Source organism: Sus scrofa, chromosome 15, assembly GCF_054392235.1.
Source record: "Sus scrofa isolate SSC_HxYL_T2T_F1_AM1 chromosome 15, Sscrofa_HxYL_maternal_Yorkshire_Landrace_v2.0, whole genome shotgun sequence".
In the NCBI taxonomy this organism is placed as follows: domain Eukaryota; kingdom Metazoa; phylum Chordata; class Mammalia; order Artiodactyla; family Suidae; genus Sus; species Sus scrofa.
This window is the reverse complement of record NC_139397.1, coordinates 97,938,470-97,954,630: the sequence shown is the minus strand read 5'-3', so window position 1 is coordinate 97,954,630 and position 16,161 is coordinate 97,938,470. Positions and strand designations below refer to the sequence as shown.

Genomic DNA, 16,161 nt, shown 5'->3' with positions numbered 1-16,161 from the left:
CTCGGTCAGCTGAAGAGAATTTAAGGCTTTCATCACACAAAAATATCTGTCATATGGGACTTCATAGTAAGCAAAGGAGACTTCTGCTAGGCAGAAGCTGAAATTGCTGTCTAGAGGACAGGGTTGGTGAGAAAGTACTCAAAGACAACAGACCAAAATTCAAGTGCAAGCACCCTAACTTGCTCCCCTGACACCACCCCTCCCCCACCTATCCACTTAAAAATGAGTCCAGAGCAAAAAGCGACCAGGAAGGGGCTTATGCCAGGATACCATAAGAAAAGAGGAGGAAAGGAATGTGAAAACAAAAACCAGATGAAGCATACACACCAGAAAAATTGCTAAAAGTTTTCTATGAATTGAAATTAAGGAGTGTGATCTGTCAGGGGAAATAAAAGTGTTCAAAGAAGAGAAACAAGGACTCAATTAATAAATGATAAGCAGTAAATACATAATTAAACTGACTTGGCAGAGCTTAGAAAGAAGTAGAAGAAAAATATATAGAAATGAATAGTACATTAAAAATATCCAAAAAAAGAAGAAAAGAACATCTAAATTAATTTCAGGGGCATGGAGAATAATATTGGGAATGAAATGGAAAAAAACACAGTATAAAAAGATAATATAGAATGATACAAATGGAGTCAAAATAAAGGAAGTCCAAGGATAATTGGTATCTCCAAAGAGAACAGACAAATGAAACAGGAAAAAAGAGTCACAATGAAAACAGTAGGACATTTTACATTTCAGTAAACTTGAATTTATAGACTGAAAGAACACATCATTTCAGGAAAAGTTGATACTGACTGCCTCACACCAAAACACATGCTAATGGACTTCAAAAATAATGGAAGAATTCTGTGGGCATTTAGACAAAATCAAGTCACCTATTGGAGGAAAATTCATTCTGGTGTTAGAGTTCCTGGTAGCACTCTCTAGTGCAAAGAGACAGTATAGCAATGGCTACCAAGTCCCCAGGGAGAGAAAAATATGACTCTACAATATAAGATCCCTATTCAAATATGTAAGCCACAGCTAGACATTTTAAATATGCAAAGAAGAGTGTGAGAGACATAGTTCCAAAAAGCCCTTCCTGAAAAATATGAGAGGTAAATCAAACTAGGTGAATGTGAGAAATGATAAATAAGACTAGCATTGAGTATTGAATGCATTTAAATGTAGAACCAAGGCTAAAAAGCAAGGGGCATATACTTATGGACAAGCATTGTGTTTGGAGAGTAGATCCCTTTTACGTGGAGTGGTATCTAGCCTGCTGTTTGTCTGGGGAGAGCTGATTGCTCAAGAGCTCCCTGGGAGTACAGTCCTGAGAAATGAACCAGACAGAGAAAGCAGGGCCTTGTGGTCTTGGCATACATAGCCAAGACTGTGCACTCAGGGCTGCGGCTCTGCCAAGAGGTATCTTGGTTGCATGGAATTTATTTATTTATTTATTTATTTTTGGGCTGCATTATGGAAGTTCCCAGGCTAGGGATCAAATCAGAGCTGCAGCTGCCAGGCTACACCACAGCCATGGCAATGCAGGAGTGGAGCCTTGTCTGCAACCTACACTGCAGATCACAGAAATGCCAGATCCTTAACTCACTGAGCAGGGCCAGGGATCAAACCTGAGTCTTCATGGTTACCAGTCAGGTTCATTTCCACTGAGCCACAAGGGGAACTCCTGGGGTATTTTAATTTTAATGGGTCGGATTTATCAATCTTTCTTTTTGATGTGACTTATACGTTTTGTTTAAAAAAGTTCTTTATCTGCATCCATGTTATAATGACATTCTCTTACATTTTCTTTAATCCGTGTGGTATCTATGGTCTTTTATATCCATCTAGAATATATTTTTGAATATAGTATAAAGCTGTATATGTATACCCAGTTGTCTCAGAGCTCGTTTTCCCTCCCTCCACCTCTGTATTGTATCAGATTTCCATATATACCTGGGTCTGAGCTCAGTATTTTGTTGTGAGCCACACGGGAAGTCCATGAGCTCAGTATTTTGTCCCGCCACTCTACTTGTCTGTTTTTTTACACTGTGTTCAAAAAATTTAAGTAATAAAGCACCTAATATACTTTAGAAATATAGTGCTCAAAAAAATAAGCTTTTGTCAGCTAAGCATTTTCCTCACAAGTCTTGTAGCATCTCATTCTTCAACAGTGCAGGATAAGCCCCCTGTATAGAAGAAACAGAGATATGGAAGCACAAATAACTTTAAAGATTTATGGTAAATAGAAAGGAAGCTGGAAACTATAAGCAAAAAGTAAAAATAATTACAGATATATCTATACAGAAAATACAAATTTCAAAATCATAATATCAATTCACTGTCAAAGTATTTAAAGAAATTAAAAAAAAACCTGCTTAATAGTTTTTTTGACACAAAATGTGACAAAGGAGTAGGACAAACAAAGAAAATGAATGAAGGAAAGTGAACAGCAACTCCCAAAAGTGTTTTTACAGACAGGGATTCAGATCAGAGGAACAAACCTTTATACTTTTGTAATCACATACGTTTCAAGGAGGACTAAAAAAAAAAAAAAAAAAAAATCACAATTTCTTGGAGTTCCCGTTGTGGCTCAGTGGTTAACAAATCCAACTAGGAACCATGGGGTTGCGGGTTCGGTTCCTGGTCTTGCTTAGTGGGTTAAGGATCCAGCGTTGCTGTGAGCTGTGGTGTAGGTTGCAGAAGCGGCCCAGATCTGGCATTGCTGTGGCTCTGGCATAGGCATTGCTGTGGCTCCGGTGTAGGCTGGCGGCTACAGCTCTGATTGGACCCCTAGCTTGGGAACCTCCATATGCTGCGGGAGCAGCCCTAGAAAAGGCAAAAAGACAAAAAAAAAAAATCACACTTTCTCAATTTCTGTAATTTTATAACCCCTTTAGTCCAAGTCCTCAATGTGGTTCTTCCTTAAAATTGGCTTGCCTATTCTTGACCTGTTGCTCTTCCATATAAATTTTAAGAGCAGCTTATCAAGTTGTATGAAAAACTCTGTATAGATTTTGATTGAAATTGCTTTACTTCATAGATCTGTTTGGGGGATTTCTGCAAGTAACTGAATCTACAAGGGAAAATAGCTTGAACAATAAGAACATTTGCATGTCACATGATGTGAAATTTGGCAGGAGATGGTTCTGGGAATGGGGCAGCAACAGATGGAATCAGACCCTGTTCATTTTCCTGTGCTTGTGTCAGTGGTCAGTAGGCTCATTGTGCAGTAGGCTGGTTCAGCCCCTACAGCATGTAATCCTATAAATGTGCTTTAGGAGAAGGGAAACTTCTTTTTACATATCCTTTTTCTCAGGGAGGGAAGACTTTTCCAAAAGAATTTTTTTCTAGCTGACTTCCCTTCAAGACCCATAGTCAAGAGCAAGATCTTTAGGGAGTTTAGGAGTCGTGGCTCAGTGGTGATGAACCTGACTAGTATCCATGAGGATTTGGGTTCAATCCCTGGCCTCGCTCAGAGGTTAGGGATCTGCCGTTGCCACAAGCTGTGGTGTAGGTCACAGATATGGCTCGGATCTGGTATTGCCATGGCTGTGGCGTAGGCCGCCTGATGCAGCTCCAATTCAACCACTAGCCTGGGAACTTCCGTATACTGCGAGTACGACCCTTAAAAAAAAAAAAAAAAAAAAAAGAATGAGATCTTTAAATCATTTATAGTCTTAATTTTTTGTCTGTGTGTTTTTCACCTGTCATTCTCTGATAGAAGTGTGTTCAAATCGTCAGCATAACTGATTTATCACTATCTTTTCCAGTTGTGTAGGTTATTGATTTAGTTGTCAGTATTAATAATTGTTTACAGGTTTTTTAAATTTGGGATTGGAACTCATTTTAATGGGAGAATGTTTTGTTTGTTTGTGCCATCGCTGGCTTTCATTCTATCTTGTAAAACTCCCCCCCCCCCCCGCCCCCGTCTAATAGCTTGCACAGTTCCTTGGCCGGTAATCAAGAACCAGGTCTAACATTGGTGGCTTGGGTCTCCTGCTGTATGGTAATATTACACTAAAACAGAAGCAGCTTGTTTTAGTTTCCGGAGGTGAACTTAGGTCATCTGTCTCAAGGGAGTACTTTTAGTTCCCAGACCCAACTGGAAGGTCCCTGCCTGTTTCTGGACTTGGAGCACAGTAGGTCTAAGTCTTCAAGCTTGTGCTTTTAGAGATCTTATTTTTTTTCTCCCCTCTCTTCCTCTTTTCTCTGCCTTCAAACCTCTAGATATCTTTCTGGCTTTCTCTTCCTGTATTTTATGAATCTTTGCTGTTTCTGGAACAGAGCAGTATAATGAAAGCATGAACTTATAGCACCATCTCTTCTGGCATTCTATGCACTACTTTTTACAATCAGGAAAAAAAAAGTCATTTCAGGGAAAAAATATCTGCTCAGTTTTCTTCCTCCAAAAGTAACTTTTGCTTTTCTCTATTTTATTAGAATCATTCCTGGAAACAAAAACTTTTGATTGTGTGTGCATGTGAGATTTGAATATTTCTAAAAGCTGGTTATTGCAGGTGGGTAGTATTTCATAACCTCTCTACATTTGAAGGAAAGAGAGAAGAAACATTTAAATGTAGTTGTAGAATCTTTGATTCATCAAGCTCTTAACTTAGTGTTTAGAGACCACATTCATTGTCTTTAAACTGGGCAGTCAGGTGTGAACTGATCCGTTTACTCAGTGGATGCCAAAAATAGAAATAAGGAATGCCTTTCTAGCCTTCTTTCCTGCCAATCTTTTGCTTTTCTTTAGTGTTTCAATCAATTTTAAGTGACTTTGTCAATGGTATTTTCCACTAGACTGAAAAAATAGGAAGACCATTCCATAGCTAGCTCCTGTCAACATTAGGAACTAGTTAGTCCTTTGAACTGAATATTCCTTGCTTAATGTTACTCCATTCCATGAACCTGTCTAAGCAATTTCTGTCACTTCTCTTAGTTCTTTTCTGACTCATATACTTACTATCATCTCTACTTCTTTTTTTTTCTTTCTTTTTTTTTTTTTTTTTGTCTCTATTTCTTTTTGTGCTTAGTCGAGGAAAGCAAGAATGTGGACATTTTAATCTTCTGTCCTGAGGCACTGTCTCAGCACTGGTGTTTACTCGTGTTCTCCTTTCATGGATTATCCTGATGGCTGGCAGCTATTTCATTGCTCAAAACTCCATGAAGTATTTTATAGCTGAGCTTATCAATATGAGGCTCATTTCTGAGGTTTATTTTCTAAAGCATGAAGCACAAGCTTCACTTGTTTGCTAATACGTTCCTTAACTTCTTGGTTCTTATGTAAATACACATATAATTAAGCCATTGAAGTAGATAATCTTCCTGAATCTGACACTTGAGAGGAAGAGATGGGGATAATGTCATCTGATTTTTCCCAAATAGCCACTATCCTAAGTGGATGGTAAAAATTGCTTCAGGCTTTCCTTTCTATTTCACTTTCTTTTCCATTTTCCCATCTTACTTTCTTTAACTTACTCCTCCCTGTAAGGAAACCAACTTAAATTCTATTTGATTTTTGTTCCAGGTACTTTTTCTAGAATACAAAATGGAACATATCTAAAAGAATTCTGATGATTACCCAATCACTGTTATATGTGTGTATGTATATACTCACATCATTAATTGTTAATATATTATGTATTTGTATATATCAACTCACCTTATTAATAATTATATGTCAGTATATTAACTCACATATTAATCATTTATATGTTAAATATTTGTATATATGTGAATATGTATTTTATAAATATATATATATGTCTATATATGTGTAATTCTCCAGCTTTGGAATTTTAGTCCCCATTGCCCATCTCCACCACATCCTGCTCCAAATATTTATCACTTCTGAGTTTCCTATTTCAGTTAATAGAATGATCATGTAATGAGTAACTCAAGATAAAAAACACAGTAACTGCTCAGTGTTTCTTACCATATACATTCAGTTGTCTCTAAGTTCTGCTACTTCTATGTTGAAACGTTTGTATCCCCTCTTTCCCACCCATCCACCACTGTCTTTACTCCGAATTTACTAATCTCTTGCCTGGAAATTTTCCTCTGCATTCATTTCTTTACTTGCAAATAGGGCACTGGTCCTTTTTTTTTTTTTTTTTTTTTTTTTTTTTCTTTTCTTTTTAGGGCCACACCCGCAGCGTATGGAGGTTCCCAGGCTAGGGATCAAATCGGAGCTACAGCTGCCAGCCTACGCCACAGCTATGGCAACACAGGATCCAAGCCATGTCTGCGACCTACACCACAGCTCACGGCAACGCCGGATCCTTAACCCACTGAGTGAGGCCAGGGATAGAACCCACAACCTCATGGTTCCTGGTTGGATTTATTTCCGATGCACCATGATGGGAACTCCTTTTCCAACAATTCTTAATGTAACTTCTAGTTGTCTTTCTAAAACATGCATCTGCCTCTTCCATGCTTCAAAACACTTGGTATGTTGCCTGTACAAAAATGTTCAACCTGCCCCAACATACAATGCCCATTACCTCTACTCTCAACTCAGCTTTTAGCTTCCCTCTCTGGTCATCAGCCTTGCTCTTCCCTTTCTTCCTCCTCTACCTCTCCTTCGCAAGGTCAGCCTATGCATGTATTTGCCTCTCTTTGCATATACCATTCCTGTGAAAGACAAAATGTACCAAACAATTAAGGAGATAATTTCATCTGGGCTAATGCAATAGGAAGAATGTCCATTTATGAGGAACATCTCAAAGAAAAAGAAGGGTGGTTGTGTTGTTACAGAAGCTTATAGACAAAGGAATTAACTTATCATTTGTGCATCCTAGAGGAGTCACAAGAAAGTGTCGAGACAGGTCTTATTTTGGAATATTCTAGGGCAGGGTAGTCCTTTGAGGTTAGCCAGTCTGGAAGACAAAGCAGTAGGACTAGTTCATCATCACTAGACTGTCTTGGGGGAGTGGGGCTCAGGTAAAGTTCAACATTATTGACTCTGTACTGTACTGACTATTCTCTGCAAACCCTGCCTCCCCCATCTAGTGCTGATTTTCTCTCTTTAGCTCAGTGCCTTTGAAGGCTGATCTCTATGTACTGCACTACTTGGGCTTTCTTGTCCTCTGGTTTCCAGTTGAATTTGAAGCAGGAGGATCACCAGAAGGTTTAAGAACTGAAGGAGAGAGTGATCGGGGTTGTCATTTTCTCTGCCAGTTTAAAGGTGGCTGGATTCTTCCAAGGCCCCTCTCCATGGCTCCAGCTCCTCCAGGGCACCAATAACATTATTCCCTCCCTTCCTCTTTCTTCTTCTCTTCCTCACTCTCTCCTGTGTCCCCTCAGATCTAGGGGTGTTAACTACCTCCCGGAGTGTCTAGTCCCTGGGAACCTCACCATTCCTTATTGGTTTTTAAAAAAACCTTGCCCATGCTTCTGTACCTAGACCGTTAAGTGAATTAGTTTCAGTTAAACCATTTTGAGTTTTGGCAAAACTGACTGACTTAAACCCACAGCCTGGGAAACTTACCCCACTTTTCAGCCCAGAGTATGCTTGCTACCCCTTTAGGACATAGTTCACATGAAAACTTCTTCGGAACCCTCCTCTGTGCACTGTAGAATCTTTGATCATATATTATGGTGGAATTACACCTTTGTGAACTGTTTTCTCCTCTGTACTATGTTATGAGTTCAAGGGGAGGACATGGTTTAGTCTCCTTGCTATTTCCAGAGCCTGTAACAGTGCCTGGTACCCAAAGTATTTGGTAAATGTTGATTGAGTGAATAAATTACTCATCAATATAAGTGAGGAATTTATCAATAAGGATGGCAGTGGCTGATCATTTTATTCATTCCTTTGCCCTGTATAGTAATCCTCCTATGGAAAAATAGGAATTAAGAAAACTCTAACAACAACAAAAATTATTTATTAGATAGTTCCTATTTTCTTTATAGTAGCAGAACTGTCTATTTGAGCGTAGTTTTTGTTTTTAAGTTGTTTTTAAATTAAAAAAAAAACAAAACAGAAATCAGACCAACTAGTGCTTGATAAACATCCAAATCAAAAAGACTTCTGTCCATGGAGCTTTTCCAAAGAACAGTCAGAGATGCTTGGGGATATTTTGTTTACTTCACTGTGGCATGTGTACTGCCTTCCCCAGGGTGTAATGCCCAGAGTTGATCAACAGCCAGAGGAGCTTGGAACCACTTGTTCAATTTCAATGACCTATAAACCACTTCTGATAGTTCTCTTATAAGATTCTCTTTTTACTTAGTTCATATGAGTGTGTGCATTTATTTATTTATGTTCATTTAGTATATCTATAATAAAATCAGAATTGGAATTAGAGAATAAATTTTTAAAAATTAATGAAACTAAGGAATTCAATCTGTCCAAGTCAAGAATAAAACATGAATTTTATTCCTTTATGTATGCTTCCATCTATTTTTTATTGGTCATAATCTCCACAGTGATACTATATATCCCATGAAATTGCATCAAAATATTTTAGCTGTTTCATTTTTTTTAACCCAGGCAGGTGTCTGACTATAAATAAATTTCTACTTGGATGCATTATATTTTTAATAAATTCCTTTTAAGAATATAAATTGAGGCATGGCTGCTTAGAGTTTTGCTTTTCAAACAAAGATATTTTTGAGAGTGAAAGGGAGTAATTTTAATAATTGTTCCATGACAACATGCTTAATTAGGGTGGAATGGTCCCAGGACAAGTGGAATATATGTATGTCTTCAATTACACCCCACATCACTCACCCTGGTGCTTAAAATTTGTATCATTACAGTGTTGTTTCAGATGAGAAGATTTTGACTCCAGGAATCTCTTTTCTGAACTCTAGATAAATTACATGGGAATACAAATACATTAATCTATCATTAGCCATTAGCATTTTAGCAGAACATAACTAATTGACTTGACTCAGAGATGGCTCTGGACCAGAAGTTAGGAAACTTTTTTTTTGGTAAAGGGCCAGCAAATCTATGTTTTAGGCTTTTTGTTCCGTATGGTCTCTGTTCTAACCATTCAACTCTACTGCCATAGTGAAAAGCTGACATAGATAATATTTAAATTAATGAATGGCTTCTATTAAAATAAAATTTTATTTGTAAAAACAGATTGTGGTCCCACCATTAGATTTGGCCAACAGAGTTTTTGGCCAACCCCTATTCTGGAGGAAAAGGAGACAAGCAGAGCCCCAGAATTATAATACTTCTTTGCTATTCATCTTGCTATCTTCAAGGCCCAAGGCCCAAGGCCCATGTGTTTGTTACCTTAAGAGCTCAATATTGGGGTGACTTTGAGGATTAATTTTCTTCTTAGCCTAATCTCAGTTTGCCCCAAATTCAGAGAATCTGTAAAGGGATTCCACCAGCAGCCTTGTATTTCTGAATATATGATTCAACCAGGATTTCTGCCAAATCTTAGATTTATTCTAGGATGTTTTTGAAGGCCTTCATAGTCTGATGGCATGGAACCAGCCTAACTTTATATACCTTATGGAGCCAAGGTAGATGTTTTGCCCTTCCTTGACCTTAGCTGGCTTACAGTCAGCTGGGGTTCGTCTTCAGTTTCATTGCTCTGCTTATATTTTATCATTCTCTTGATGGGACTCAAGCCTGCTTGTCTTTTATTCTTACATTGTTTGCTATCAGCTGTAGACTCTTAACTATTGTAGTTCTCTTTCTTACCATTCCAGATTCCCTTCCCACACCTCTGACAAGAACTCTTTTACACAACTTAATGGCCCAAAATGTCTTTGTTCAACTGTGATTAGTTTTATGTAAGCAAATTTATGTTATTTCATGTGTAAAAGTATTTTTATATACCTTATACATTTTTCAAGTATATAAATGCTTCATCTCCTTTTTGTTTATACTTTTACTCAATCAGCAAAAATTACAAATTCATAGTAAGCAGATATTTTCTGCATGCTTATTGTATGCCAGACACATAGCAAAATGAAGGGGAAATTATAAATAAAAAGAGATAAAGGGAAAGTAGATGCTGCAGAACTAAATCAAATCAACAAAGTCAAAACCAAATTTTGCTGCAAAAAAGATACAACTTTGAACCTAAAGGTTTTTCTCTAAGCCTACCAACAGCCAAGGTAAAAGAAAAAAAAAATTAATAGATTTTATAAATATTTTGGTTTAGTAAAAGGAGCACATCAACAGACCAAGAAATTTTTTCTTACCCTTAAGTTTAAAAAAATTCCCCTTTAAAATATTAATTCTTTAGAAGTTACTATTTCTTTTGTACTTCTCCATGCTATCTGGTACTTGATACACATCAAATAATCAGTATTTAGACAAAAGACAAGTCAACATTAGTGTTATTCTTATTTTTCCTCAAAGGCACAGGAACCTAAGAATTATCATACAAGGTGTGAAGTTAGAGAACATCGTCTATAATACTGCCCTCACTTCTGATATCAAGTACAAGCTGAAGAGTTCCCAAGACCACCCTCAAACTCAACAATTTGCTAGGTCTCACATTACTCACTGAAAACTGTTATGCACATGGTTATGGTTTATTATAGGAAAAGCTACAAATTAAAGTCAGCCAAGGGAGAGATGCATGGGCAGAGAAGGAGGAAGGTCCCAGAAGTGATTCTTCCAGTTGTCATCTCTCCACAGAGTGATGGAAAGCATAACTTTTCCCAGAAGTGATATGTGAATATTTTGCCCACTAGGAAGAGTCACCCAAGGCTTGGCATCCAGAGTCTTTGTTGGGTCTTGATAAGTAAAACCTATTTGGCCACCCACATAGCTGCCCTCAGTCTCCATGTCTTCCCAAAATCAACTGATATCACATGACCCAAAGCCTCAGCCCTAAATCAAATTGTCCCTGAGCCTCAAAGCCCCCACTCTAAGTTACATTGTTACTCTCTGGCTGGCCCAAGGCACCCATGTAAACAAACAATTTTATCAAGACTGGAAATTCCAAGGATTTAGAAGTTACCTCCCAGGAGCCAAAGGCAAAGATCAGACCTTTCTTTGGGCAAGCTTATTTCTTTACTACATACATGGTTCAGGAATCCAGAATCTGACTTTGATCAGGATACCATAGTCTGCTTTGCTAAGAAACACAACTAGTACCTTCCATGACACAAGGTCTAAAGTCGAAAGATGCATAATCTTTGATTTTCTCTTTATTCATTAAACGTGAATTTAGACTATAAAACAAAAGAAATCAAACACAGTGTTTGACTCTGTTTTTCTTTTCAGCATGTGATAAAGTTTAGAATAAAAAGTTCTGCCATTTTAGAAAAAAAAATTTCTTCCTTTTGGTAGCTTTAAAAAGTCCCTTTTACATTTTAAGAGGTCAAACATCTGACACTGCATTGAAGTACTTGTTTATCTTATCCATTCTCTTTGGATTCTAGATCTACAACTTTTATAGTCAAGATTTCAGGATTTTTTATTCCATTTCTTGTAAGCTTCTATCCCTCAGAGGGTTTTTAAAAATTCTTTTTTTTTTTTGCCATTTCTTGGGCCGCTCCTGTGGCATATGGAGGTTCCCAGGCTAGGGGTTGAATCGGAGCTGTAGCCACCGGCCTACGCCAGAGCCATAGCGATGCAGGATCCAAGCCGCATCTGCAACCTACACCACAGCTCATGGCAATGCTGGATCCTTAACCCACTGAGCAAGGCCAGGGATCGAACCCACAACCTCATGGTTCCTAGTCGGATTTGTTAACCACTGAGCCACGATGGGAACTCCGGTTTTTAAAAATTCTTAAAAGAGCTTTATTCTCTTTCAGTCTCTGGACATTTTCCGGGTTTGTTTCTTAAGGTATGGAAGGCACAAGTTTACCTTTTATTCCATGGAGCACTGGTTTTGATGAGCCAAGGAAAAATTAAGCTCCTGACTATGAAGGAAGCTCCATGCATGTAGGAATTTTTTTTTTTTAAACTTTCACTTGTGTAGCCCTGTGCCTATGGCACAACTTGACACATATACAGACACTCAGTATATATTTGTTTTGTCAAATAACAGTTTTCAAAAAGTTAAAAACCAGACCCTTGCGCAAATTTAAAACAAGCAAGTATCAAAGATATCGTTAACTCATTAGTGAAAGAAGCCAGCATAGTAGTAGTCAATTCTAAAACTGGCACTGACAGAATACTGGCACAAGATTGCTAGGTTAGATTTTTAAAATGGCTTCTATCAGCCAGGGCAATAAAATTGTAACTGTGGGCTTATCTTTTCTACCGCACAGAATTTCTGCTTGGATAAAATCCATTTGCATTGCTCTAGGACAAAAATCATTTTTGTAATGTCAAGTTGTTCTTGGTTGCCTCAGTGGTTCTGAGGGACAGCACTTGCCCTGCTTGCTTTGAGCTTCTTCCTAGTTGTTACCCATTTCTGGGTACTCATCCTCAACATGTATGTTCAAGCCATAAGCTTCATCATGACTTCCTCATTTCACCCCTTCTCTCCTTTCCATGTAGACCCGGTAACACTAAAATTACCCAAGGGGAATGCTTCCTGAGTACCATGAGTTCCTCCACCTATGACCCTTAATAAAGGCACTTACCCATGGGTCCTTGCTCTGCTCTCTCGCTACCTGCAGTGACCAAACTTAGAGCTTTGGGTGATTTTATGCAGTCCTTTGGGCATGCTATATCCTCTCTCTAGGACCAGTGAATATAATATATCCTTGAATTTCGTGTGCCTTTCATGTGTAATTTCAGTGGCCATGTTAAAGATCTCAAAGACCCCACTAAGGGAACTTACTCCCCCAATTACAACTCCATATCAGCTTTTCATAAATTAGCATCTGTCCTTTCAGAGTTATAAAGCATTCTTATCAGTAATTTTTAAAGAAATGTAAGCCAAATGAATTCTTTTTTTTATTTATTTATTTTATTTTTTTTGTCTTTTTGCTATTTCTTTGGGCCACTCCCACGGCATATGGAGGTTCCCAGGCTAGGGGTCGAATCAGGGCTGTAGCCACCAGCCTATGCCAGAGCCACAGCAACGCGGGAGCCGAGCCACGTCTGCAACCTACACCACAGCTCACGGCAATGCCGGATCCTTAACCCACTGAGCAAGGGCAGGGACCAAACCCGCAACCTCATGGTTCCTAGTCGGATTTGTTAACCACTGCGCCACGATGGGAACTCCCCAAATGAATTCTTAGTAATACTGGAGCATCTAATCTTATCTGTCAGGTTAAAATATTAAAAGATATACCCTTTTATTATTATTATTATTATTATTTTGCTTTTTTTTAGGGCCATGAGTGATTCGTTAACCACTGTGCCACAACAGGAACTCCCAAAAGTGAGAGTCTTAAACCAACCATATTATTATGCTCAAAGATCCTGTGAATCAGGAATTTAGAGAGGGAATAGCCAGGGTGGTTTGCCACTTTTCAGGCTATCTGGGGCCACAGTTGGAAAAATATGGAAATCGGGGGTGACTTAATGGCTGGGAATTGGAATCATCTGGAGGTTTGTTTGCTCATATGTCTGGCACCTGGACTGGGATGGCTTGCAGACCAGAGCTGCTGACCAGAGCATCTGCATGTGACTCCTATGTATGCTTGGCTCTCTTTCAGTATGGTGGCTTCTGGGAGATTGGGCTTCTTACATAGTGACTCAGGGTTCCAGGCACAAATATTTGGTCAGATGCATTGCCTTTTATGACAACCTCAGAAAGCACATACCATCTCTTCTATATATTCTATTCATTGTAGTGGTCCTAAGCCCACCTACATTCAAGCAGAGGAAACAGAGACCCAACCACTTGGTAGGAGAGTGGCAGGGTCATATTGTGGAGAAGAATGTGGAATAGGACCATCTTTGGAAAATAAAATTTGCCACCATGAGTGATTTTGTAAAGGCTGGTTCACATTAGACTATGAAATGAAATATGTCCTATAGTTGTCAAGGGTATTTCCTTTTAGTTGAGCTATTGTCATTGCATTCAGCTAGTCACACACAATTTTCTTTGTGATGGGCTTTTCTTTTCTCTTATCTTTTTCCTAATGTTGCATTTTCTTAGTTTGGGTTCATTACCTTACTGATAAAACTGTTTTAATATTTAATCTATTCCCAGTTTCCAAATCATTTTCTCAAGTGCACATCAATTCCTTATAAGTGGTTAATTTAAACGGCCTTTGAAGCATGACTGCATCTGTCTAAGGCAAATCTAAATGTCAACCTTGGAAGCATCCAGTGACATTCAGATGACTCCTTTCAGTATAGGGACTCATTTTTCTATCATGTGGTATATCTTGTCAAAAGAAGGCCAGAGATGGGGCCTTTCCTACTCGACATTTTTAGTGTTGTTGAAAAAAACTGCCACCTGAGAGCCATGAAGACTTGCTTTAGTCCCTGTCACCCCATTTAGTTGTGTAAAATGGTACAAGTTTCTTAAAAATTATAGGTTAGTTTTCTCATCTATATACTGAAGATAAAACCCCCACTTTATAGAGTTGTAACAGGGAAATTAAATAGTCGAAGAAACTTATAGGACCCAGTTTGTAGTAAGAACTCAATAGTAGCTAATGATAAAAATAACTACCTTTGCGTTTTCTGTGCCCATAAACTCCCTTTCAGTGCAATAAGCCTTGATTAGGCTCTTGCACTGGGAATGGTGGTTTCCCTGGAAAAGTAAGGGAGGAAGTGTCTACATTAGGGATAATCTTTGAAGAAAGTGTCTTCCTCTTTGTTACCCTTTGGGGTAGCAGAAAAACATTCATCTGAGAACAATAATAAGCCAGGGACAGTAACTTCAGGAATCTGGGGTTGACGAAGGCCGTCTTTTTTGAAGGATGTTTTATATCTACCAGGTTCTCCATGGATGGTGGCTGGGTTGTTAGGAGGGCAGTGAAAAACAATTATTTTCAAATGAGGTGTCCCTTTGCCTGACCACCACAGGATCTTTACACCTCAATTTAAAAGTATAAACATATTTAGAGATGTACTAAAACTTCAGCAATTCATGCCATGCAAGAAATACAGGAAGTACAAGAAGTGCAAAATATAAGATAGAATTTTCTCTTGTCCCTTGGGATTTCTCTACTTAAAATCTCTCTTTAATCTCCACTTATTGTAACAGTCATTATAAAGATGAAAAGTGTTTATTGCATTATTGTAAACTGTGAGAAAGCTTTAATTGACTCGGTTTTATTGTCTTTCTATGCGGCAGGTGGTGAAGTTCACCAAATCCTTCGAATTGATGTCCCCAAAGTGCAGTGCCGATGCTGAAAACAGGTAAGGCTTGTGAGTTTCTGTTTTGTCTTTAATCCTCATCTTTGGTCCTTGATGTTGGCAGCATTGCCTAATTTTTGAGGACAGGAGTTGTTCTTTCTTTAGATCAGCAAGTACAGCCAAATATCATCATTCTTCTGTATTTCAGGGCTTAAATAAAAACTATAGCATAAAAATATATGTATATACATCTAAAACTGCCAATGAATAAAGTCAATTTTTAGATGTTCTCTAACTACATAGATAACTTTTTTTTTTTTTTGCTTTGTTCTAGACCTTTGTTTATTCTCCTTCCTTTTGTTTGCTTGTGTCTGGCCAATAATAACCGTTTGGGGGGGGGAAGAGTTTCCGGTAATTCACTTTTTGTTCCCATTTACCAATTTACAATCTTTGTGGCCATAGCAGGGTGAAAGGGAGAGGTGAGGACAATCAGTGAATTTCTATTAGTTTTCTGCTACCCTGAATAATAGTTGGGCTGCTACAAAAATGGATTTCTCTTTATTTTGGTCACCTCTAGAAGAAGGACTGAAAAATAGTGAAATTGACCAAAATGCATAAAAATGGTGAAAGACAAGTAAAGCATTTAGGACAGCATGATGATAATAATACCAATGATGATAATACCAGCAAGATAAACAGCTTCCATGCATTGAATGCTGAGTATGCCAGGCACTATTCTAAATGCTTGACATGCATTGAATTCCCTCAAATAACCGATGGAGTAGGCATTGTTACCCAGGCATGACAGAGGAGAAAGCCAAGGTTCAGTGAGCTTAAGTGACTTCTTTTTTTTTTTTTTTTAGACATTTATTTATTCATTTTTTTATTCATTTATTTATTTTTTGTCTTTTTGCTATTTCTTTGGGCCGCTCCCGCGGCATATGGAGGTTCCCAGGCTAGGGGTGGAATCGGAGCTGTAGCCACTGGCCTACGCCAGAGCCACAGCAACGCGGGATCCGAGCCGC

General features: G+C 38.3%; 1 protein-coding gene across 7 annotated transcripts in view; it reads left to right on the top strand.

The window, feature by feature from the left end:
* PDE11A (phosphodiesterase 11A) overlaps nucleotides 1–16,161 on the top strand; it is a 427,800-nt gene that overhangs the window by 182,674 nt on the left and 228,965 nt on the right. For all 7 annotated transcript variants that reach the window (XR_014829804.1, XM_084999950.1, XM_084999948.1 and 4 more), the window contains one exon: nucleotides 15,135–15,199. Coding sequence is in view for 6 of the 7 variants with exons in the window: in XM_084999950.1 (XP_084856076.1) it covers nucleotides 15,135–15,199 (65 nt within the window). In the remaining variant the exon portion in view is untranslated. The remainder of the gene's footprint in view (nucleotides 1–15,134; nucleotides 15,200–16,161) is intronic.